Genomic DNA, 25,800 nt, shown 5'->3' with positions numbered 1-25,800 from the left:
TCTATATTGAAACTTCTTACCTAATAGTGAGTGATGCATAATAGGTGTGAAGTTAAGCATAGTAGTATAGATAGGAAGATGTTGAATGTAATGTGTTCATCTGTCAAAAGGGCAATGCATGAAGCACTCAATGACTGCCTTAGCAGAATCTGAGTAGAAGGTCTGTCACAATATTCAAAGAAGACTGTTAGTGTGACCAAAGTTGGTATTCACCCACTCGCAGATGACACGAACTGGAATTGAGGGTAGCAAAGTAAAGGCAGAAATGCTGAACTCTGTTTTCAAACCTTTCTTTGTTAAGTAAGAAACAGGTGTACTACTCAGGTTAATTCACACACAAGTATAAAGATTATTCATAAAGATGTCAGTGTCAATTGTGTTGAGAAACAGCTGATGTTGCTAGAACTACTACAAAGAGTATTGTTTGGGGGGAGGACACTTGTATGACCTAATATTACTTATAATCCGTCTTGATAGCAAATTTTTTTGCAAAACTTGTACAACCCATACGAAAGGGGATATTCAGTACACACAAAGAAGGGCATCATTAATGGTGAAAGGTTTCTTTGACCCACACGAGAGTGTCATGCACGAGTAAAAAACCTGAACTGACAAATGCTTCAAGATAAGGTGCAAACCACCACGTGAAAGTATTCCATTTTTACCCAAACGTACATGATCTCAAATGCAAGCCACACTCCAGAATGAGACTTGGGGGGGCTTGGAGGGGAGGGGGGGTTGAGGGGTGGACAGTGGGAGTTACAAAGTGGCCCCACCTCTCAGCAATTTGCACGGAATAAAATTCAGCCTGTTGGACACTTAAAATTACTGTTACATCATGGACACTGGCGGCAGTGAGACTTCACGATACCTATTGAAATATTCCGAGCAGAACTAGTGCAGCTGGGACCACTAAGACTTTTATACGCTGTACCAAAACATGTTTGAGTTTTAAGTCAGTCTTTCCATATCATACAAATCATCTGAAGTATTGTTTTCTTTCAATGAAATACAATGTTTTCACCCAAGAAAGTTATATTTTGGCTTGACCGAGTATTGCACTTGATTTAAAGGATGTAAACCGGGCATAGAGCACTACACATATTCATGACAATGTTTGTATTGTCTCTGGTAGTGGTTAGACGGAGTACTTTATTAGAGTACTTTTTTAATTCTAAACAATATAATCTGCATACACAGAACCATTTGCAACACATGTGGTCCATACAAAATACTGTCATCACTATGTATAATCTCTCTCCTGCAGCATCTCCTACATCTGTCAATGTTGTTTGACAAACAAATTAGATCATGGCTGCCTAGAATACAGGCAGCTGTAATTAGGAACTACACGCAGGTGGGCTATGAATAGTGACATCACAGGTGAGTCTCACTGCACTGCATACCTGAACACAGTTGGGATTTATTGTTACATTGCAAATACCGGCAGCATTGAGAAATATCTTGATGTTCATTGACGTGTGTCAACAGGTTATGAATGGAGCTGCTACTACTGAAATATAAATCTGTATTTACAATACTTGCCAATATCGGAGAATTTCTTAAAAATGTCCATTTTGATGGTGTGTGTGTGTGTGTGTGTGTGTGTGTGTGTGTGTGTGTGTGTGTGTTGAAAGATTTCTTTTTATTGCTAAGGATATTTGAAAACTGCTGTAGTCAAAGATGAGCAATATTAAGTTTGTGCTTCCCCGTGATAAAAAGTAATTAACATTCAATAATATAAACACTAACACAATGGCCTGTGTGGCAAAATAACTTAGTTACGGCAGCTTCTAGGAGTATTTTTTGGAACTTCCTTACGCTCTTCCCCTGAATCTAAGCTGCAGGCACATTTTTGTATCATGAAAATAGAAAAAAGCTTGCATTTGGGTATATACAGTTCTCACAAAGTTTTAAAAACCAGTGTTAATTAAGAATCAAGGAATATGTTACTGCATGCAATGAATCCCTCCTTTAGTGATTGAACCCAAGATCTTGTCGATTACAACGAACAACGAAACATTTAAGTAATAACTCCTACATTTCATAAGCGAATCTAAACACCAATACATGGTACAACGGAAGAGACCTCCTGCACAGTGGTTTGCAGAATATGGATTCAGATGTAGTTTACTGTCCAACTGCATATTGACCACAATGCAATCGAAATGAAAGATGATGAAATGAAGGCCAGAATACTACAATCTTTCTTCCAAAACTGCTTCTACATCTACATCTATCTCCGCTAGCCACCAAGTGGTGTGTGGTGGAGGGCACTATTCACGCCACAGTCATATTCCCCAAAAAGGTGAAATCAAATAAAATATGTAAAATGTATCCAACATGGCTACATAAAAAACACTACGCGTACTGAGAGCCATTCAAAATATACTGTGGTGCAGTTTACATACAATAAGAGAGTACATAGCTACTAGTGCCACTTGCCTTCTAAAGATATATGAATTACATCAATTAAATAGTGTGTAGCTCTTGCATTTCCTCCAACCCCTGGAACCTGTACTGCTTTACCAGGGTGTATAAGCGGACAAGGGAGAGGGGGGGGGGGGGGGGGGAGGGATCCCTGGATTTTCCGGTTAAAAATACACTTTCTCCTGGGTGAATACACACTTTTTCCGTGGTAAGTGACAGTATATTTTCCCTCAGAACTGTAAAACTTGTCAATCCTTTGAATGGTTATGGTTTTATACACAAGCGTAGAATTTCCTGGCACTTTAAAAAACAAAACTCAGGGGGAAAAAAAAGTTTTGGAAAGATCTTTGATGTGCAGCAACACATACGCTGCACATTTTCATATTGTAAAAGTATAAACTGGAATTCCACTAAACATCGCATATTACTTTCCAAAGCACTAAAACCGAGATTGTGGTGTGCTTTTATCAGTAGCAGCTCTTGTCACATGATCTCACCAGTTCAGGACAGCGGATATTGAGAGCATAAGACACGCTATGTAGTCACCCAATAGCAACATCACTGTTGAGTAGTACGAACACACAAACAGGAAAAGTTAATGGTTTAAATTAATATACAGTGTTGCTACAAGAAAAGAAAAGCTTTAACATATAACATTGGTCTCTAAAGGTAATAAGCTGCAAGAGAAGTTAAGCTTTCACGTATAATGTTGATCTTTTTTGCGTGTGTTACACTTTAAGATACACCACACAAAAGTGCCTGTAAAATTTATAATAATGACATAAATGTTTGATCTTCTGAGCTCGAAATTCTTCTAATGGCTCATCATACAAGAGTTGATTTTTAAACGAGAGTCAAACGCTCTGTGATTTAAGAAGTTCATCGTACATTCTCGCACTTGCATAAAATAAGATTTACTTTGAAAATATCGCTTTCCAAACCAGCATTCACAATATTTTCCCGTGACCTGTTAGAAATAGGTTCGTTCAGCAGTTGCCAGAGCGCGCCAGAACACAGGCGCCACCACTCTCGCGCAGCTATGATGACACAGAAAGCCTTTATGTTTGTATGTGTGAACATTAAAAGATCTTACATTATTTCACCCCCCCCCCCTCCCTTTATTGTGGCATAATGCCATACAGGACAGAAGATGAAAACGTGCACTTTAAACGCAACTAACTCTTGAAACTAGCTAACACTGTGGAATTAAACACTTCATTTCAAATACATTGACTGCTTCAGAGGGAAAGATTAATAAAAGCCAAATTTCTTTAGCAAACCGACAAAAATAACTTCATTCTTCTGCAAGGCTTGACTGTCAGAAAGGGGGAAATAAAATCTGAAATTAATAACATATTTCTGTCTTCCATAATTATGTGAATGTATTTCAATTTACTTGATAGCTCCCGGCCACAGAAATCCATTTTGTTTTCACTTGACGTCAGAGCAGTAAATGAAGAACAAAAAACAAAAATCACTAAATGTAAACACGGGTCACGTGGAGACTACCCACTTCCTGACTATAACTCAGGCTGCTCTGCGCATCAGCCCTGGATCTACAATATTTCTGAACTGGAACAATACTATATAGTGGCGCTATCCCCCTCCCTTGAGCGTTAGAGATAAGACTAATTCAATAACTATTCCTGCCACTGTCAAAACATATTCGCCGTTTAACTTCATTAAACCTGCCAGAATCCCATGATTATTATCCAGTTAGGCGTTGTTAGATGTTCGTAAAACGCATTTTCCACATTTCTTCCAGAACAGAACTTAAGCAGCTGCTAGGCGGGGACTGAAAATACAGCTGGCTCATAGTAGTGTAGTGATCTGGCCAAAAATTTTCTGTCAATATTTCGTTTTCTTCGATACACCGAGAAGATAATACATAACCTTTCTTACCTGTTATTCCTGTTAGTTGTTTATTTCCACTCTGGTAGTCTGAATCTATGGATTTCACTAGTAATTATAACAACGCTGATCATTCGCAAACCCAATCAACCACATAACCAGATAGCGATTGGCATTCATCCATTCAGCTCGTATAGCCCCATCCCCTTTTGCCTGCATGAAAGTTTATTTGTAGATGCGACAAGGATTCCCCTGACAGAGACCTCACATACCTCGCCCCCCCCCCCCCTGATTTTCTTCTTACCACGAACAGAAAACTCAGATTCAATACAGTTAGCTTTGCATATGAAAGCATAAAACATTAAACGTACCTTGGAAGCTCATTATTCTGTGCTGGAATCATTTCAGTGCAGTGACGGTTTTGTTTGACTTCTTCTCTCATAATATCAGTCAGAGACAAAGAATTGTCACTGTGTGCATCTGAACTGTTCCATGCCAATTTAACCTTCATAGGTTCTGTTCTCGGAGATGTGCCAGATTCTGCCTGTTTCTTCAACTGTTTTTGGGATACCTTCGTTATCTTTCTAATTTCACTGCAAAGAAGCCAAATTTTATTCACTAGACTAAGACCAAAACCATGAAATTTTAATGGAAACATAGTTAACACTTTAAAGAAAGAAATGGAGATTAGTTATAAAAATAATAATCTTCTTTTTACATCCTGTAACTTTAACCAGCAGAACATCAACAGTACAGGGAAAAATTGCAAGGCTTATTCTGAAACTAAAGCACCTCTTTCTTCCTTTGTGTTGACTTTGAATGTCTGATGCAGACTGAAGTATTACAAAATTTTTAATTTTTTCACTAACATCCTGTTGCTTTTGTGGCCCTCTAACATATCAGCAGCATGGGAAGGTTGGTGTGTAGAAAAAACAGATGCATCATTGAATTTCTGATGGCTCAACAATTTGCACCCACTGACATCCATTAATGTCTGATAAAGGTGTCTAGGGATCAAAGTAAATCAGATTAATGTGAGGTGGTGGGTAATCCATTTCAGTAAATATGCAAACTGATGTACACAACAGGGGGAGGGAGAAAAGGAATGACGGGTGAAAAAGGGAAGGATGACAGGCAGGGGAGGGAACAACTACAAGGAAATGGAATACAGAAATGGCACTGACAAATTTACCCTAGTGCAGAAAGAGGAAGTTTTGTGTGGTACACAATGAAACTAGGAGCTATGTGGGATGCGTTTGAGAAAGGATATCGCTTTGACAGGATGAGTAGAGGACATGCTGTGTATGTATGTTCAAGGGATGAGCATTGTAACTGCATCTTTCACAGGGATATGACCGGTGGGGCAAGGAGGTTGGGGTAGGTGTGGCATTAGGAGAGATTCAGATAGTTTTCTGGTTTTGTGGACACTGGACTATCATTTTGAAAGTCGTGAGAAGGGTTTTGGGAAGGGCTGTTGCATTCCAGAGCAAGATGAAAGTCCATAGCTCGCTGAAGAGTTTGGTTAAGCTGTTCCAGTCTGGGGTGATACGAATTTTAGGAGACAAGCATGGGAGACATGTTTGTGCACTCAATTTGAAAGCAGGTACTGATATGAGGAATTTCCTTACACCCCAGTGACATAACAACAAACATTCCCATTTCTAGGATACCGCACATTCTGAAAACACCTCTAAAAGCTTTCATATTCTGCAATACCCCTCACAAATATATAACTACAAAAACTGATTCCCATGGTACAGGCATCCCTGAACTAACTCTGTTCCCTTCATATGACACTCCAGTTCTGTGGTCCCAACTTCCTCAACACTGTCTCTCAGACTGAATACTTGCCTTCTCACAGCTAAAAGAACACTGTGAATGCTGACTCAATCTACAATATTTAACAATTTTGGCCGTAGGCCATTTCTAAGCACCTAGACCCAATTGTTAACTCTTTGGCCATTAAATATCTGCAACGGCAATATTACAAAAATAAAATAAAAATTAAATTTACAGGCAGCATGGAGTCATTCAAAAAGTACTCTCTTTCATTCACTCCTTACAGTGAAAACAATCTTTTCCTACTAATCACTAAATAGAACAGAACAGAATGAACATTTGACTTTCCTAAAGCCTGTCCTACTTCCTTACTTTACAGGAATTCCTGCTTAACTTCTTGGGCTGCACTGATATTTGTTTTGAGCCATGCATGCAACCCATGGGTTGGCCATCCTTGCTACATATCTGTCCCAGAACCTTGCTTCCGAATCCATCTCCTTCCTCAGCACAGCCTCACCCAATACACCTGTACCCAGCAGGTCACGTATGTGTTTCCCAAAATCCACAAGCCTAATAACCCTGAACGCCACATTGTAACTAGTTACTGAGTTCCTGTGGGAGTATCTCTCCATCAGTTGATCAACACATCCATTGCAAGCAGCTTAATTTTCTATTTTCTAATTTTCTTGGCTGCAAAGGAGGGAAGGAATCCAGTGTCCACTCTGTGCATACCGGAAGGAGTCATTCCAGCTGTGGAAAAGGTGCTTCCACATGCCACAAAGAACACAAAATGCAGCCAACTGCAGGTGGTGGCTCAGGTCTGTACCAATGATGTGTTTTGCTATGGATCGGAAGTGATTCTCTCTAGTTACAGGTGGCTAGCTGAAGCTGTAAAAACTGCTAGTCTGGCTTGTGAGATGAAGGTGGACCTCACTAATTTTAGCACTGTCAACAGAACTGACTGTGGTCTTTTGGTACAGAGCCAAGTGAAGCATCTGAATCAGAGGCTCAGATGGCTCTGTCCCCATGTAAGCTGCAGATTCCTTGACTTGTGTCATTGGAGAGGGTTTTCTAGGTTCCGCTTAATAGGTCAGGGATCCACTACAAACAAGAAGTAGCTACGAGGGTAGTGCGGGCTATGTGGAGGGGACTGGGCTGTTTGTCAGGTTGGAGAGTCTCAGGAAAATACAAAAAGGGTGTCAGTCAACAAGGGTGTAAGGCAAACTCAGGAAGACAAGACCTAACAACCATCACTATTATAATTGCAAATTGTCATAGATGTGTTGGGAAAGAACCAGAGCTACTAGTGCTAATAGAGAACACTTTATCTGAAATCATTCTACATACAGAAAGCTGGCTAAAGCCAGAAATAAGTTTAGCTGAAATTTTTACAATTGGCCTCACCGTGTTCAGAAAGCATAGATTAAATACAGTTGGTGTTGGAGTGTTTACTGCTGTCATAAGTAGTGTATCTTGTAGTGAAATTAAAGTAAACTGTTCCTGTGAGTTAGTGTAGGTAGAGGTTATACTTGTCAAATCGAATAATTTAATAATTGGCTCCTTTTACCAACCACACCAACTCAAGTGATTACAGTTTCTGAACACTCCAAACACAACCTGAGTTTTATTTCAAATAACTACCCCACTCATACATTCCTGACAATTACTTCATGAGCCCTCTAGAACTGTAAATGGTTATGGAAACATACTTTAACTCATAGCAACAAATAATCCTGAGCAAGTAGGGAGCCTCAGGCAGATATAGAGATTACTGACCACAAGGCTGTTTTAGTGAGACTGACTACCATAATGTCCAAATCCACCAAAAATAAATGCAGCATACATCTAGTTAAAGAAGCACATAAAAATTCACTTCATGCCTTTCAAAGAGAGTGTACCCCTCCATCTGATCTGATTGTGTAAGCATAGACCAGATGTGGTTCAAGTTCCTAGAAACAGTATTGATGACAATTGAAAGATATATATCACATAAACTAATAAGCAATGGTCCCTGTTTCTCCTTGGTACGTAAAATAGGTCCAGAACACTGATGCAGAAGCAGCAAAAACAGCATTGCCAAATTTAAAAGAAAGCAAAATCCCAAGACTGGCTAAGTTTCACAGAAGACTGAAATTTAGTGCAAACTTCAGTGTGAGATCCTTTTAATAGTTTCCACAACAAAACACTGTATCAAATTCTGACACAAAATGCAAAGAGATATTGGTCATATGTGAAGTACACCAGCAGCAAGACACAATCAGCACCTTCACTGTGTGATGACAATGGTGATATCACCAGTGACAGTGTCACTAAAGCAGAGTCACTAAACATAGTTTTCCAAAACTCCTTCACCAAAGACGACAAAGTAAATGTTCATAAATTTGCACCTAGAACAACTATCAACATGAGTAACTTAGAATTAGATATCCTTGGTGTAGTGAAGCAGCTTAAATTACTTAATAAAGGCAAGGCCTCCTGTCCTTACTGTGTACCAGTCAGGCTCCTTTCAGAGTATGCTGATACAATGGCTCCATACTTAGCAGAACGCGTCGCAAGATCTCAGAAAATGAGCTTTTGGCCAACAAGGCCTTCATTGGAGATAGAAAACAAACACAGAGACTGCTGGCCTCAGTAGACAGAGACTGTGGTCATGTGTGTGTGTGGGGGGGGGATTAGTAAGCACAGATTCAGAAAACACCATTCTTGCAAAACACAACTAGCTCTTTATTCTTACTAAGTAATGAATGCTATCGACCGGGGATGTCAAATAGATTCCATACTTTTAGATTCCTAGAAGGCTTTTGACACCATTCCTCACAACTGACTTGTAATTAGACTGCATGTTTATGTAGTATCATCTCAGTTGTGAGACTGGATTCACAAGTTCCTGTCAGAAAAGGTCACTGTTTGTAGTAATTGACAGAAAGCCATCAAGTACAACAACAGTAACATTAGCTGTTCCCGGGGAAGTATTACAGGCTCTCTGCTGTTCCTGATAAATGTAGATGACATAAGATACTATCTGAGCAGTGCTCTTAGATTGTTTGCAGATGATGCTGTCACTTACTGTCTCGTAAAGTCATCAGATGATCAAAACCAATTGCAAAATTATTCAACCAAGATATTTGTATTGTGCAAAGAGTGGCAATTAACTCTCAATAATGGAAAGTTTAAAATCATCCACACAAGGACTAAAAGAAATCCATTAAATTTCAGTTACATGATAAACCACACAGATCTAAAGGCTCTAAATTCAACTAAATAATTAGATTACAATTACAAATAACAAATTGGATAGATCACATAGATAACTTTGTGGGGAAAGCAAATAAAAAGATTGGAATTTACTGGCAGAACACTCAAAATGCAACAGGTCTACTAAAGAGACTGCTTACACCACACCTGTCTGTCCTCTTCTGGAGTGTTTCTCTGTGGTGTGGGATCTGCATCAGATGAGACTGACAGTTGACACCGAAAAAGTTCAAAGGGCAGCTCGTACTATACCCTGTGAAAGATGAGTGAGAGAGAGAGAGAGAGAGAGAGAGAGAGAGAGAGAGAGAGAGAGCCATTTACATGATACGTGAATTGGTGAGGCAATCGTTAAAACACAGGCATTTTTGATTGCAGCAGGAGCTTCTCGGGAACTTGCAGACATCAACTTTCTCCTCTGATTGCGAAAATATTTTGTTGGTGACCACCTACGTAGAAAATGATCATACCTGGTAGCTAGTTCATGGAAACCTCTGCCAGACACTTCATTGTGAATTGCAGAGTAACAATAATGTAGATTAAGAACTCAAAACTACTTCCTTCATGACCTCCCACCACCCCTACCTCCTGCCAATGTCGCATCCTCCCAGCATAAAAATCTAGTACACCCCAAAATATTGCTCAGAGGTCACTTCCCCCAAGTAAGTGACAGATTTAAAACTTTTATGATGAAATTCAACTCAAGTGGGATAGCAATGACATAACAGAAGTCGGCAGTGTGGAAAAATATGAAAATTGCTGGAAAGTAATTTAATGAAGCAGATGAGAACACAGCTCTACAAAATAATGAACTTTTGAAAATTTTCTGATGGTACTGTAGCTCTCACACTGATAAGAGGCAACTAAAGGAAGCCAAGACAAGCTAAGCTCATTAAAAAGTGACAAACAAGGAAATGTTTTTATGCGCTCTGTAAGACTTTTCAGTAATGTACTGTATTTAGAAACATTTGTCACACACTCTAAATTCCAATCTCTAACATACCTTGTATAAACCATCATTAAAATAGAATTACTGCTTCTTACCTTACTCTGCTCCCAGATTTGACGAAATGACTTTCATGTTGGGGTGGTGACCTGCATAATTCTGGGAAATCATTTTCACACATTTTGTGCCCACTATTTTCCAAATTATCTGTTGCTCGCACAATGTGTGGCACAATAACAGTTTTTTGTTGTTCTTGGAAATCTCCAGCTGAGTGTTGTGAATTAGAAACTAATTTTTCGAAGGCCTCTCCATGATTTTCTGTTGATATTTCTTGAGCACAAGAGATTGCTTTTAATCTCGCTTTTATTATCCTTTGATGTTTATTGCTACCAGTTATTTTAACCCATGAGGAAGAGTTCGTATTCTTGGGTGACTGACTATCACTAGTGTTTTGAGATGAATCCAAACAATCTTCTCTTGCTTCTTCATGTTTTATTTCTGTTAGATTTTCTAGCATTAAATGTACACCTTTTGTATCGCCATCATCTGAATTATAAGATGCATTAGATGAAATAGATTCATTCCGAGAACGTTCATTTAATTTTCCTCCCTCACTTATTTTGCGAATTCTAATCTTTTTCTTGGTTGATTTTACCAACTTCTTTGCAGCAGTATCAGGTGAATCTGGATCTGAAAATTTAAGCACAATAAATTTTAAGACCACAAATAATGAGAAACAAAAGGAAATTGTAGAATAGTTTTAAAGTATGTTTCAGTTTCATCTGACCATGTAAAATTGGAATGCTTATGTTTACAAATCAGCAAGGCAAGCCACACAAACAATTTTCCCATTAACGCAACTTTGCTCACAAAGCTACTAGACGGAATGTCACATTATGGATGTTTCTATACGACCTTTGTCAAGGATAGCCTGCACGTCTGTCTGCATACACAAATAACATCCACTCTTATTCAGATACAGACATTTTTGGCGGACTTTACTAGCCACAGAATGTGAAGAACACTGCATTATCATTTCCCAGTCTCTCCATAGCCAAATAACATGGCTATATGACAGGATTCATTGGTGAATCTGGCTCATCTGTTCCCACAATGTGTGGACCACACAGTGACAAAGACACTGGAACATTTGTTCAGGCAAACAAAATTTTCATACTAAAGGTGCAGCAAACACAGGCCAGAGTGCCATAAGTATTTATAACTTGGCTCACACTTCAAGCTACAAGGCAAAAAAAATAAAATTAGATCTCATGGGATCACTTCATACTAAGTAGTGAATGGCTGTATGTGCACTCTGACACCACTTATTATATGATGTTACCATTCACTCGACAACTGATGAGCCACCAGTCGCAGTGCATGCCATGTTACTGGCTAATGACCACATTTGTGGTCCAGCTCGTGTAGGACTCTGCAATGGGAACAATATCAAGAATTCCTTCTAAGCCATCCCACCCACCTGTCAATCAACACAGTGGAATGCTTGGTGCAGATATTCAATATACAAATGCTCCAAGACCCTTACTGTCCCAACAACAGAGACTGCATTAACCTTGTTTCTTAGTGCATACAGGACTGTACTAGTCTAGTGGAAGAGCTGCAAGGTGGTTAAAACTGGATGCTGCTCCTCTTCTTTTTCTTCATCTTCTGCTGTTGCTAACACAGCAGTTACAACTGATCTGCCTCCAGCAAGGAACACCCTTCAGCACACATACATTACAACATTGTCCAGGGTGTACATGGGCAACTTGGTTTTCCCGAGAGGATAGCCTGCCTTCATCTCCTTTTATTAGGTCACCATAAGTAATGGGCAGCTTGTGGCGGAGTCAGCAAAGAGCTGCTACTCACTGGGCCACTCTCTCACAATGTGTTCTATTAGCGTTACTTCCTGCTCTAAAGAACTACTGCCAGTGTGTATCTTAAAGGCCAAATAGAAATTTATATTTCCTGCTATGTGCTAAATACTGGCTACTATAGTTTCATCTTCATACTCCAGCATACAATACTGGGTATGACAGTGGAACAACACAGTCTGCAATGGGGATTGTGATGAGCTTAAAGTTGGACGACAGGTAAGATGAAAGGGTAAAGAACAGGCAACCTCTGGAAGCACCCAACATATATCTGATGAGGCATGTGGGAAACCTGTTTGATTTAACTGTTGTTACTCTACAGTCAGTCTGAAATTACTTTAAGATTGTCAGCTATGAAGAAGTAGTGGGGTGAATCACACAGGATGGCACGGCACCCATTCAGCCAACCTCATGAGCCCTGTAGTCACAGCAACCACTCTGAAGTTGTCAGACCTTCACTCCCATCACTGCAACACTTCCCACTTCCACTATGCTGCAGTGTCAGGCAGCTTGCTGTTCTGGGGGATCATTTGCTTGACGGCGAGATTTCGTTTGTTTTCATTTCTTAGAATTGTGAGGTCAATATTCTACCTATTATTTACTGTTTGTTGTGTGCTGTGAGACACAGATACGTCAGAAATAAGTCCATCAAATTTTATTCAGTGGTGTGGAGTAACATGTCGATTCTGCAGGAAAACATGTTCTACTTCTGACTCTTAGACCAACAAAGCAGGGAAACTGGAAACATTGTTCAGATAGTTATTAAGTGTGGAACAGCCCACTGTGTGTGCTCTGGTTTGCCATATGTGCTGATTTGGTGTAAACATCATCAGCTCAAAACATGGCAATGCACAATGGTGAGTGATTGTGTCCACCTGCTGTGGAGGCCTCCTTATGCTTTGGCATCATGGCCTGATGGCACCTTGGAAGCCATGGAGGAAGGGGCAGGGGCAAGGGGATAATGCCAATGCCAGAACAGTTGAAGATGAAAGATGGAAACTGTGATTCTGTAGTGTCAAATGAGTACAGCAATAAATGTTATGATCTATTTGTGAGGGGGCAGGGAGGGGAGGGGGGGGGGGCTAGGAAATAAGCATGTCAATGACAGTGACAGAGTCACTTCAGTAACTGTAGAGATTTTCCTTTATCACAAAAAAGGTGGATTCAGATCAAAGACGGATGCATGCACTTTAACTATCTGATCTGCTATCTGCATGGCAAAATTATAGTTCTCAAACAATGGAATATCCACGATGGAATGTAACAATATTATGAAAAGGAAAGTTGCTACTCACCCTGTAGTGGAGATGCTAGGTCGTAGATAGACACAACAAAAAGACTGTCACAAATAAAGCTTTCGGCCGTTAAGGCCTTTGTCAACAATAGACCCCCCCCCCCCCCCAATACGCGCGCGCACACGCGCACGGGCACACGCACGCACGCACGCACACCCCTCAGCATCTCTGCTATATGGTGAGTGGTAATTTTCCTTTTCATAAAATTTTATTTCTGTAAGTTTTTACTGTTAGTAATAATGTGTTTGTCACCAATTGAGGGCAAACGAAGTTCATCTCACAAGGAGAGGTCCCCAGAGGTGAAATTGTCTATATGGTGATGTAGGTTAGGGTCCCAGGTATCACACACTGCCGCCATTCACCCTGGGATGCCCTTGTTTGCGAATAACTGACTGGGGGTGGGGGTAGGGGGTGGGGGGAGGGGAGGAATATTGGAATTTCTCATGATATTTTTCAGCATTAAAAATGATAGGCAGAGCGGTTCTGTGGCATAGTGGATAAGATACATTCAAAGAGCAGCCCTGTGGCATAGTGGAATAGATACATTACTTGTTGTGGGTGTGTACAGAAGGTCATGGATTAGAATCTCATAAGATGCTCTAAATTTATTTTCAAATGTTTATTGACATCATCATCATCATCATCATCATCATCATCATCATCATCATCATCATCATTTTTATTCGACTAATTGGCTTAAATATATATATTTTTTAAATCCCTCAGCCTTTGCCAAATCATTTTAATCATATTAACTATTTCATTTGCTCTTATTTTGTCGTTCAATCATTCTTTTTATCGTATGGAATCTTTGTTCATGTGATTTTACTACTTTTATCTATTAACTGCAATTTAACAACTTCTGTTTTATAATTTCATCCATGTCATTGCATTCATTATTTCTATTCTACACTGCTTGAATTCCATGTCATTTCTAATCCTTTCTTTCATTTGAATCTTTACATGCATTATTTCGACCACAGTGCAATAAGAATTAATGTTTCAAATGTTTAACTGACAGAACTGCATTTTCAAATGTTTCAATATTATAATAGACAAATAAATATAAAATCACAAGCACAAAGATTTCAATCCTCCTTTTTCCAAGACAAAATAAGAGCAAATGAAATTTTTGATATGATGATTGTAATGACATGAGAAATACCAATTAAAAAAATTACATCGAGACAAATTTTAAAAAAGATCAAAGTCATTTCAATGCTGAGTTTCAAACCCCAACCTTCTATACATCATCACAAAAGTATATCAACCGAAATGCCACGAAACTGCTCTCCATGTGCTTAACAATTTTAATGCTCTGGAACACCACACAAAATTCCAAATTTTCTTTTTCATCAATTACTCACAAACAAGGTCCCAGCAGAATGAATGGCTCCAGAATGTGCTACCTTGGATTTTAACCTATATCACCGAATAGATGATTTCAAAAAATTCTATTTTATCCCTAGATTTCAGTCTTGGTTACATAATAGAAACCCCTCTCACTGTTTGCATTTTAATTGTGACAATACTTTTCTTCTTTCTTCCAAATTGACACTATAAGTTCCCTCATTTCAAGAATGGATTAATTATAAACCTCAGATTGCGTATCTTGTAATGAAGTATTCAAACCAAACAAGCAATCACGGAGGGTTTTCATGCTAGAGTGCAGCATCAAGTGTTGCATTTAACTGAAATGATCTCATGTTAGAGATCTCCAATACATTGCCAATTTGAGGCAAATAAAAACACGATCCATGTTTAAGGCTTCATTTGCAAAATGAGTTCACCTCAGTTCAGTAACAAAAAACTTTCAGTAACATTGCCAAGAAATGCATTTTCATAAACTTTACGCATGAGAATGTAATCTTAACAATTTGCTACCACAAATAAAACTAGAACGAAAATATGCTGCAATTCTTCCAGAACACATTGGTGCCAGTTCTGTCTTTCTACATAAAATAGTTTGCAAGTTTGGGCAAGTTGAATGAAATGTAAGATTATACATGTGTTGTGTATGGAATGTGGCAGCTCTGCTCTGCATTTCAATCCGTTCCAGCCAAAGTGTCAAATCTGAAGTTATAGCTTGTCATAGACTTCTAAACACCTCTAACATTTCAAATTAGCAAACTAGCAGCACGCATGAGCATTGTTCAGTTCTAACATAACCTCCACAAGAGAGACTTTGAGCAAATATTCCTCACAGAGTACACAAACTGAAACTGAAGAACAGTAATTCAGAAAGCCAAAGGAGTAACACAGTGTAACTATTTCATATACATAAAGGTGTGCAGGGAATAATTGGACCTTCTAAATCATCTAAAAAATTATGCAATAGTACTTGGCTAATAGACAGCATGATGCCCTACTGTTGAAATCACCACTGTATGAAGTTAAGGGCTTATGATCAGGTACCTACACGAACACAACAAAGAGGTGGTAGAATTTTTAAGCACTGTAAAGTGATCATAAAAATCAACTTGCTCTCTCCAAAGAGATATACAGAAAAGCGATAAGAAAAACTCCATCCCTAACTTGACTCCCATTCACCTATGAAACATGCAGATAATTAGTACGCCTGTTTTGGTTTGGTTTGTTCTGGGGAAGAGACCAGACAGCGAGGTCATTGGTCTCATAGCATTAGTGAAGGAAGTCGGCCGTGCCCTTTCAAAGGAACCATCTCGGCATTTGCCTGGAGCGATGTAGGCAAATCACGGAAAACCTAAATCAGGATGGCCAGATGTGGGATTGAACCGTCGTCCTCCTGAATGCGAGTCCAGTGTGCTAGCCACTGCGTCACCTCGCTCGGTAGCATGCCTGTGGAAAGATTAAGGTTAGCCCAGAAAATCCTATGAGCATGTCTTCTTAGGGACCAACTTCAAACAAATATTTCCTGTGCAACAAAGTATAACGTCTATAGCAATGATAACCTCAGTGGACTGCCTGTGCCTGTCAATGAAACTTCTCCCCCCTCACATTGGCTTCAGGCAATTTCCAGTTCTAAGCAAACATCCTAGAGATACTAAAAGGTACCATATAGATTATATAATGGTAAGACAGAGATTTAGGAACCAGGTTTTAAATTGTAAGACATTTCCAGGGGCAGATGTGGACTCTGACCACCATCTATTGGTTTTGAACTGTAGATTAAAACTGAATGAATTGCAAAAAGGTGGGAATTTAAGGAGATGGGACCTGGATAAACTGACTAAACCAGAGGTTGTACAGAGTTTCTGGGAGAGCATAAGGGAACAATTGACAGGAATGGGGGAAAGAAATACAAGAGAAGAAGAATGGGTAGCTCTGAGGGATGAAGTAGTTTATGCAGCAGTGGATCAATTAGGTAAAAAGACGAGGGCTAGTAGAAATCCTTGGGTAACAGGAGAAATATTGAATTTAATTGATGAAAGGAGAAAATATTAAAATGCAGGAAACAAAGTAGGCAAAAAGGAATACAAGCGTCTCAAAAATGAGATCGACAGGCAATGCAAAAAGGCTAAGCAGGCATGGCTAGAGGACAAATGTAAGGACGTAGAGGCTTATCTCATGAGGGGTAAGGTAGATACTGCCTACAGGAAAATTAAAGAGACCTTTGGAGAAAAGAGAACCACTTGTATGAATATCAAGAGCTCAGATGGAAACCCAGTTCTAAGCAAAAAAGGGAAAGCAGAACGATGGAAGGAGTATATAGAGGGTCTACACAAGGGTGATGTACTTTAGGACAATATTATGGAAATGGAAGAGGATGTAGATGAAGATGAAATGGGAGATACGATACTGCGTGAAGAGTTTGACAGAGCACTGAAGGACCTGAGTTGACACAAGGCCCCGGGAGTAGACAACATTCCATTAGAACTACTGACAGCCTTGGGAGAGCCAGTCCTGACAAAACTCTACCATCTGGTGAGCAAGATGTACGAGACAGGCGAAATACCCTCATACTTCAAGAAGAATATAATAATTCCAATCCCAAAGAAAGCAGGTGTTGACAGATGTGAAAATTACCGAACTATCAGTTTAATAAGTCACAGCTGCAAAATACTAACGCGAATTATTTACAGACGAATGGAAAAACTGGTAGAAGTCGACCTCGGGGAAGATCAGTTTGGATTCCGTAGAAATGTTGGAACATGTGAGGCAATACTGACCTTACGACTTATCTTAAAAGAAAGATTAAGGAAAGGCAAACCTACGTTTCTAGCATTTGTAGACTAAGAGAAAGCTTTTGACAATGTTGATTGGAATACTCTCTTTCAAATTCTGAAGGAATACAGGGAGCGAAAGGCTATTTACAATTTGTACAGAAACCAAATGGCAGTCGAGGGACATGAAAGGGAAACAGTGGTTGGGAAGGGAGTGAGACAGGGTTGTAGCCTATCCTCAATGTTATTCAATCTGTATATTGAGCAAGCAGTAAAGGAAACAAAAGAAAAATTTTGAGTAGGTATTAAAATCCAGGGAGAAGAAATAAAAACTTTGAGGTTCGCCGATGACATCGTAATTCTGTCAGAAACAGCAAAGGACTTGGAAGAGCAGTTGAACGGAATGGACAGTGTCTTGAAAGGAGGATATACGATGGACATCAACAAAAGCAAAACGAGGATAATGGAATGCAGTCGAATTAAGTCGGGTGATGCTGAGGGAATTAGATTAGGAAATGAGACACTTAAAGTAGTAAAGGAGTTTTGCTATTTGGGGAGCAAAATAACTGATGATGGTCGAAGTAGAGATGATATCAAATGTAGACTGGCAATGGCGAGGAAAGCATTTCTGAAGAAGAGAAATTTGTTAACATCGAGTATTGATTTAAGTGTCAGGAAGTCGTTTCTGAAAGTATTTGTATGGAGTGGAGCCATGTATGGAAGTGAAACATGGACAATAAATAGTTTGGACAAGAAGAGAATATAAGCTTTCGAAATGTGGTGCTACAGAAGAATGTTGAATATTAGGTGGGTAGATCACATAACTAATGAGGAGGTATTGAATAGGATTGGGGAGAAGGGTTTGTGGCACAACTTGACTAGAAGAAGGTATCGGTTGGTAGGACATGTTCTGAGGCATCAATGGATCACATATTTAGCATTGGAGGGCAGCGTGGAGGGTAAAAATCGTAGAGGGAGACCAAGAGATGAATACACTAAGTAGATTCAGAAGGATGTAGGTTGCAGTAGGTACTGGGAGATGAAGGAGCTTGCACAGGATAGAGTAGCATGGAGAGCTGCATGAAACCAGTCTCCGAACTGAAGACCACAACAACAACAACAACAACAACAACAACAGCAGCAGCAGCAGCAGCAGCAAACATGGCTCAAATGAGTAAAATTTTCATCATCTTTGTCTTCTTTGAAAGACTTTGGCCACTGATACTGCCAACTTTAGTACTTTTAAATTAGGATTCTGGATGGTTTTACTAGTTAATCATAAAATATGTTGTCCTCAAACTCTTCAATCTTTTCAGTGAGTTGAGAGGACCACTACCTCCAAAAGAAAGAAATTGAGCCATCTGTTCTTTGCGTCCATATCTGCTGTTATGTTGCAACTCAAATTATATAATTTGCTACTACGGTAAGTGAGAGCTGGAAACAATTTCAAGCTGAACATAAAAATATAAAAAAAGAAAGCATTTTAGTCATCTTCAGTATAAGATTTTTTGTTTTTATCACTTTTGTACCTTTATCCAAGTCAAAGGTGAATGGATGAGATCCTACTATTGACTGAATGACCTCTTCAGTTGGTGCACTTGAGTATGGTGTGATAATACGTTTGCACAAAGCAGGGTTTAACTCGCAATAGTACTTGCTTAGCTCTTCCAAAATGTTATCACTGGCAGCTTCTAATGACCTGCAAGAAAGAACAAAAACATTAGACACAAGATAAAATGAAATTGCTTCTTAGAACACAACTACACTGATGACAGTGAAAATTAAAAACACCAGGAAGCATATTTGTGAAAGAAATTAACTTTATGTACATAATAATACCAATTATCAGAATTACACAACTGTATAAAATCTTGTATTTTCAGATTTCAATATGGTGTGAAGTCTCCATATGTTGCAATTAGAGTTACTAAATGTCACAGTGTAGAGCATGGGAGTAAAAGAGTGCCAGAATATGTTTCTGAGGAATCTCTCTGTACAGAGAGTGTGAGAGCACACAAAGTATTAACAGTGGTTGTTGAAAAACCACAAAAAAACAAGTTATCAATCAACCAACCACATCATACACATGTTTGATATGTACCATGTTAGGTAAGTGTGCAACCAAGTTAGCAGTGGTAGTTGTCTTTCTGTGAAGAACACTAGCACATTCTTGACTGCATATGGTAGTGCAATGTCCTGCTGAAATTGGAATGAGGAGTTGGATGTAGATGGGTCAGTACATCACACACTGACGAAGCAGTTTCTGTTCCACTTGCCTACAGTACCAGCAAGCTGTTATAGCTTTTATCATATGGTACCCCAAATCATTACATTCCTATTTACCTGCTGCACTGACCAGCAATGCCAAGCTGAAACACTTCATTACAAGAAAGGTTTTAAGATCCCTTCGAAAAACATCAGTCATGTCACATATGAACTTCTCATGCTTATTCTGATCTCATGCCATTTGTGATTATCTGGACAATGGAAGCAGGCACTAAAGTGACAGACAGTGATGAACCATTAGCACATGCAAGTCCACACTAACTGCAGTGCTCTAGCATCAACTCAAGATGTATGATCTATTACAGACACAAGGGCAAAAAACTGTCAACCATAATTATGTTGACATTGTCTAGTCCCATATCCAATACTCACTGTCTACAATAATCCAATTTTACTCATTTTCATAACAGTATGATACACATGAGCACAGAAGCCATGATACGACGAAGCCACGATATGACAAACCCATTTCCCTTAACTGACTAATCTGCAACATTCATACTCAATCACAACATGATATTTCATCCCCTGATATTGACAAAGTATCCTGTCATTTGCTTTCATGTTTCGATTACATTTGACAGCTCTTCACTGAATATGCTTGACTCAACACTGACCTTTCCAGACACGCGAGAGGGTAAAACTGGGCCTAAATAGAAGTCATTTCTTTGTAATCTTAATGATTTGTCATTTGTACACTGTTCTACACATTCTCAAAGTTGTGATGCATTTGAGCATTCTTTCTGGGTTTTACACCTTTTAACATTTGTTTACTTAAAACAATACTGACAATGAGACGCCTGTCACCAGAAATAAAGTGTTATCTTAAAAGCAGAATAAAATAACTGACTACCACAGAAGTTGGCTTTTAAAGTGACAGAAATAGAATTTTCTCTATTGAAGTCGTAACAGATGTGTAATTAACTAAATTACTTCAGCTATGATGGTAAATCACCTTTCATTCTAAATGAGTTTACAAATTACTAAGTGACTCAAAGAATGAATCATTTGCAGGAAAAGCTATGCAGAAATTATTTGGACAGCACTGTGCATTCTGATACGTCTCATTCTGGTCATTAAATCCAATGTGTTTCTCCGGCTCTGCTCATTTGAGTTCCAAAATTCAGTGCTTGGTCAAATTGTGATTACAGTAATGGATCACGTAATTCATCCATTTCAATGTCTAACACACACTATCATCTCCTCCTCCTCCTCCTCCTCCTCCTCTAAACTATGTTAAATATACATGGGATTTTTCCTAAAAAGTATGTTTTTAACTTACTTATACATTTTTCCTACATTCACTCCAATTTTCCATCATATTTACTAGTTGTCAGTTTCATTTTGTGGCCTGAAGGCTTCCAACTGCATTCTTTTATTTTCTCTTTGATTCATAATATTGCATATATAACAAGTTCCCCATGGCTTTATTGCCACCTCTTTTCTGTACCTATAGTCTCAAATATTAAATTCTATTTTGTTCTTTTCTATCTACTTAGCCCTGTGGTCACTGCTGCCAGAATTCCAATTTTGTTAAATTCTTTCTTTACTTATCCACATACCACTGCTGCTGTCGCCGCTGCCGCCGCCCCCCCCCCCCATTTCTTTTTCCATATTTCATCCTATCAAGTTATTGTTGGGTACACTTATAACCCATAGTCTCCTACATAACTTCCTATATATTTTTGTCTGTTCCCTGCACATCTTCTCCACTTATGATTTTGAAGGTACAAGCCTACAGCGGAGGATGAAGCTCTAGTCTCTTATTTTCCATCTATCTATTTTCACTCCTTACACAATATCTATGTAGCTGCTTTTATATTTTCTTTGTCATTATTAACTTGTAATATGAAGTTGCCAAACCTTTGTTTTAGTCTTCAGAAAAAGAAATCTGTAATAATGGTCCTCACAGTAAGTCAAACTGACACTTGCCTTTGTATATGTAAGAATGCCACGGACATCTGTTCACCAACATAAGGAGACATTGCCGTTATTAGTCAAACCCCACCCCAACTAGCTTTCCATTGCTCAGCAAGGAACCCACAGTTCAAAGGGCTACGAAAAGTTTTTTCCACTTGTCAATGTGTCTATCGGCAATACTGGAACAGCACCTCCTGCAGGTATGAACTGGCCAACTACTCTGACTCCCAATAATTTACTGTTTGCTCAAGTGAACTCTCGTTTTAATAGAATTAGTCTACAGCCAACATCTACACGATTACTCTGGAGAGAGAGAGAGAGAGAGAGAGAGAGAGAGAGAGAGAGAGAGAGAGAGAGAGAGAAGCTAATCTACTGTTTAAATTTTTAACAAGCTGTAACTACTGCATCTGGAGGAATGACACCCAAATTCATACTCCATACAATATTCAGTCACTATTGGCCATGGAAGTCTACACAGAAATCTTACTGTCAGTAATGTTTTCAGTATGTCCATGCATTACACTGAAGTCACTACAAAAGTAACCTTATCTTCAATTTAGGGAACAATTTAAAAGGACAGTCACTGAATCTGATGTCTCATTAAATAAACTCCTAGGCTTCATATCAAGAAGATATGCAGTAGGTAGTTACCACAACATACAATCCACACACAGCAGCTCCTGGTTTCATGTTCTCTCGAGAAGTTATTGATGATTTTAATTTTAAAAAAGTCAGTATTCAACTATACCAGTTTGATCCAGACACAAAGTGGTAGCTAAGCATGTAACTTTCCTGATGATGCTCTCTCACCAACAGTGAACAGAGTACAAAAAAAGAACAGTGAGCACTTTTTTTTTTTTTGCTAGATAATATTATCATTATCACAATCTGAGACCATAAGACATCAACCAGCAATTAATGTACTAGACACACTTTCTTGAATGATCTAAATCATTCAGATAAAGTGAAAAAAGATGTGCCTGTGTGACATCTTGTAACATCATACTTGTTACAGCCACACATTTCTGCATCCATATAACACAGATATGAATCCTTGTAATTTATTTCAGTTTCTTTCATTTTTTAAACAATCTGAAATCTGTTATTAAGAAGAAGCTTCTCTTTACTTAAGACAATCAGTACAATCTTTACTCTGCCATTACAAAAGTGTACAACGAAATTTGAAAGCTCACTCACCTTGATTCCAATACTGCACTTAAATTCAAACATATATATTGCAAACAGCATTGCTTTAGCTGGTTTGCCTGGTGTGTGTCAGCCAATTGAAGAAGACCTGCCACATTCCGTAATGTGACCAAGTTAGCAAGCGCCACTTCACAAATTTCCAAAAGCCGGGTAGCAAACAGCTGGTTTGCAAGGACAAGTGTGTTACATATAAAGTCAATATCCTCTGAAGCAAGAACAGCAGGTGCTTCATCTTCATAAAGATAGTGAACTAGTACCTCCAGAACCTTATAAGGAACTGGCAGGTTCAAGGAACTGCTTGTTAAAGACTGGAACAATGAATGACAGGTTGTAATTATTTAGTCACTGATCCTGTAACATTGCAAGTTACAAATATGTTGGTATGAGTAATAATTTGCTGACAGCTTAAAAACACATTTTCTTCCAATTACCCTTTGGACATGGTTTCTATTACACATATATGAGAAATATGCAACTATTGCACTTTTCTGTATGTTTCGGTGTAATAGAATAAATTATCAAATTGAAATTATTACTGGAGATATGTACCAAAACTTCTTTTTCAGAGGGTGGGGTGGTAAGAAGCAAGGGAGGAGGGAAGAGTAGTGTTCAATGTCCTATCAACAAGATCATTAAAGACAGAGCACAAGCACAGGTGGAGGAAGGCTAGCAAGGAGAACTTTTCAAAGGAACCATCTACCAGTATTTGTTTTAACCGATCTAGAAAAACACAGAAAACCTATATCTAGATGGCTACCACAGTCCTCTCAAATAAGAGTCCTCGTTCGGCAGTTAGAGCAGTGGAGGAGTTAATATTGCAAAAGTGTTCCTAACTAGACCTTTCTAGCATACACATTAATATTGTGTCATCTTGACATTTTGGAGACCAAGCCCAAGCATAGCTCACACTGCATTCTTTTGAATGTGCCAGAGTATAGGCCAGACCATGATTTTCTCGACACGCGAGCCGCCTATCATTAAAAAATTGAACTCATTTCATATGAAAACAATGCACAGACATCTTGCAACCTTCCCCTTGACTGGTGCTTCCTTCTGATGTCAATTTCTTGAACTATTTTGAAAGAAACAGTAGTGAACATAACAGCTGCTGTCATGAATGGCTAAGTCAATATGAATGCACTGACAATTTCATTCATGTATTTGTTAGGTTTCGCAGTTTGCTATAATTCTGCTACAAATATGTCACATTTGTTGAGTGAGCACAATTTTTTGAAGCTCCAGAGGAAGAAATTGCTCAGTAACTCACCTTGCACTCTTATCTTTGAATGATACTTAGACTGTCTACATTATTTTAAAATTTGTAAACTACTGAAGAGCTAAAGAAAATATTAATAAACCTTGAAATTTGGCCCTTTTTAATATGTATTACTCTTGAACATACATCAATTACATGTGTGTCAGCAAAGCTTTAAGTAATGGCATAAATGGCCAGATTCCGAAGCCAATGCTCTTCTAAGTAGGAGTCTCCAAAGTGATAACCGTGACTGAAGGTCACATATATACAGCTTCACATACAATACAATGTTACTGTTCTATTTAGAAGCAGCTATTTCACAGTGTAATATGACAAACAGAAAATTTATTAAAGAACATTATCTATACATCATGAGCTGCACTAGTAATATTTTTTTGCTAAAACTGATTTTCGGGTTTATAACCCATCATCAGTGACTTCTGATACAGAGGCATAAACAACTGAGTGTACATTGATTTCTACAAAATGTCATCTGCACATACTGTAGCAGTAATGTAAGTCTACCTGTGGCACAGAATTTTTCGACAATTAGCATATGAAGGTAGAATATATTGCAAAATAATCCAACATATCACATCAAATTAGGCAATTTTACATGCAGGACATAGAATCCAAACTAAAATTATTTGTTTACAGCATTGTTGAAATTGTGTGTATACATCTTATTCTGTCACTGTTTGTTCATTAAGTATGTTTTCTGGTTGTTTCTTCATATTGGTGTATATCTCAATTTCTTCTAGAATATTTAATAATCTTCCTTTCTCTGTTTTACAAACAGCAGTGATATTTGTTTTTGTTGATGTCATTAGCAGAATGTTTGTATTCTCTTAAATGTGCATTGAATGCTGAGGGATTGACTTCACAGTCATTTTACTCTGAATCTCACTCTGAAGTTTCTCCCCGTTTGCTCAACGAAAAAGTTTTCACATTCACTACAAGTTATATCTAAAAACAAAGACGATATGACTTACCAAACGAAAGCGTTGGCAGGTTGATAGACACACAAACAAACACAAACATGTTTGTGTGTCTATCAACCTGCCAGCATGTTTGTGATTGTTTGTGTCTCTATCAACATGCCAGCGCTTTCGTTTGGTAAGTCACATCATCTTTGTTTTTAGATATATTTTTTCCCACGTGGAATGTTTCCCTCTATTATATTCACTACAAGTTATTTTACACACACCAGACATGTTATGTGTTGGCTCTTATCTGTATTGTGTATAAGATGTGATCTTACATTGTTGTCTGCCCTGGAGCCAATTTGTAGCCTAATTTCTTGAGAATAGGGGGGGGGGGGGGGGCGACAAAGAACACAAATCAGATAAATGGTGTAACTTCGCAAATCTCTTGTCAACCCCTCTTCACTAGTCTGGGTATTTTGACACTGAGCTCTCAATGTATATATTCTTTACTGTCGTTTCTTCATCAGCTTATTCCCAAGAATAAGCAGCTTTCACTCAGTTAATACTTGGCAGAAATTCTACCTGAATTTGGATTAGACTTCTTAACTTTTGAGCAGAAAAGTGTGCAGTATACTGCTGCA

At 38.6% G+C, this 25,800-nt stretch overlaps 1 protein-coding gene across 1 annotated transcript in view; it reads right to left on the bottom strand.

The window, feature by feature from the left end:
* The window catches only part of LOC126237103 (inhibitor of Bruton tyrosine kinase), a 125,950-nt gene that overhangs the window by 16,955 nt on the left and 83,195 nt on the right, over positions 1-25,800 (bottom strand). The window contains exons 13-16 of the mRNA XM_049946915.1: positions 22,970-23,286; positions 19,096-19,265; positions 10,354-10,945; positions 4,653-4,874 (exon numbers count right to left, since the gene is read on the bottom strand). Of these exons, the coding sequence (XP_049802872.1) occupies positions 4,653-4,874; positions 10,354-10,945; positions 19,096-19,265; positions 22,970-23,286 (1,301 nt within the window). The remainder of the gene's footprint in view (positions 1-4,652; positions 4,875-10,353; positions 10,946-19,095; positions 19,266-22,969; positions 23,287-25,800) is intronic.

The sequence above is a fragment of the Schistocerca nitens genome, chromosome 2, assembly GCF_023898315.1.
Source record: "Schistocerca nitens isolate TAMUIC-IGC-003100 chromosome 2, iqSchNite1.1, whole genome shotgun sequence".
Lineage (NCBI taxonomy): Eukaryota > Metazoa > Arthropoda > Insecta > Orthoptera > Acrididae > Schistocerca > Schistocerca nitens.
The sequence above is the reverse complement of the archived record's forward strand: the minus strand, read 5'-3'. Positions and strand labels throughout refer to the sequence as shown.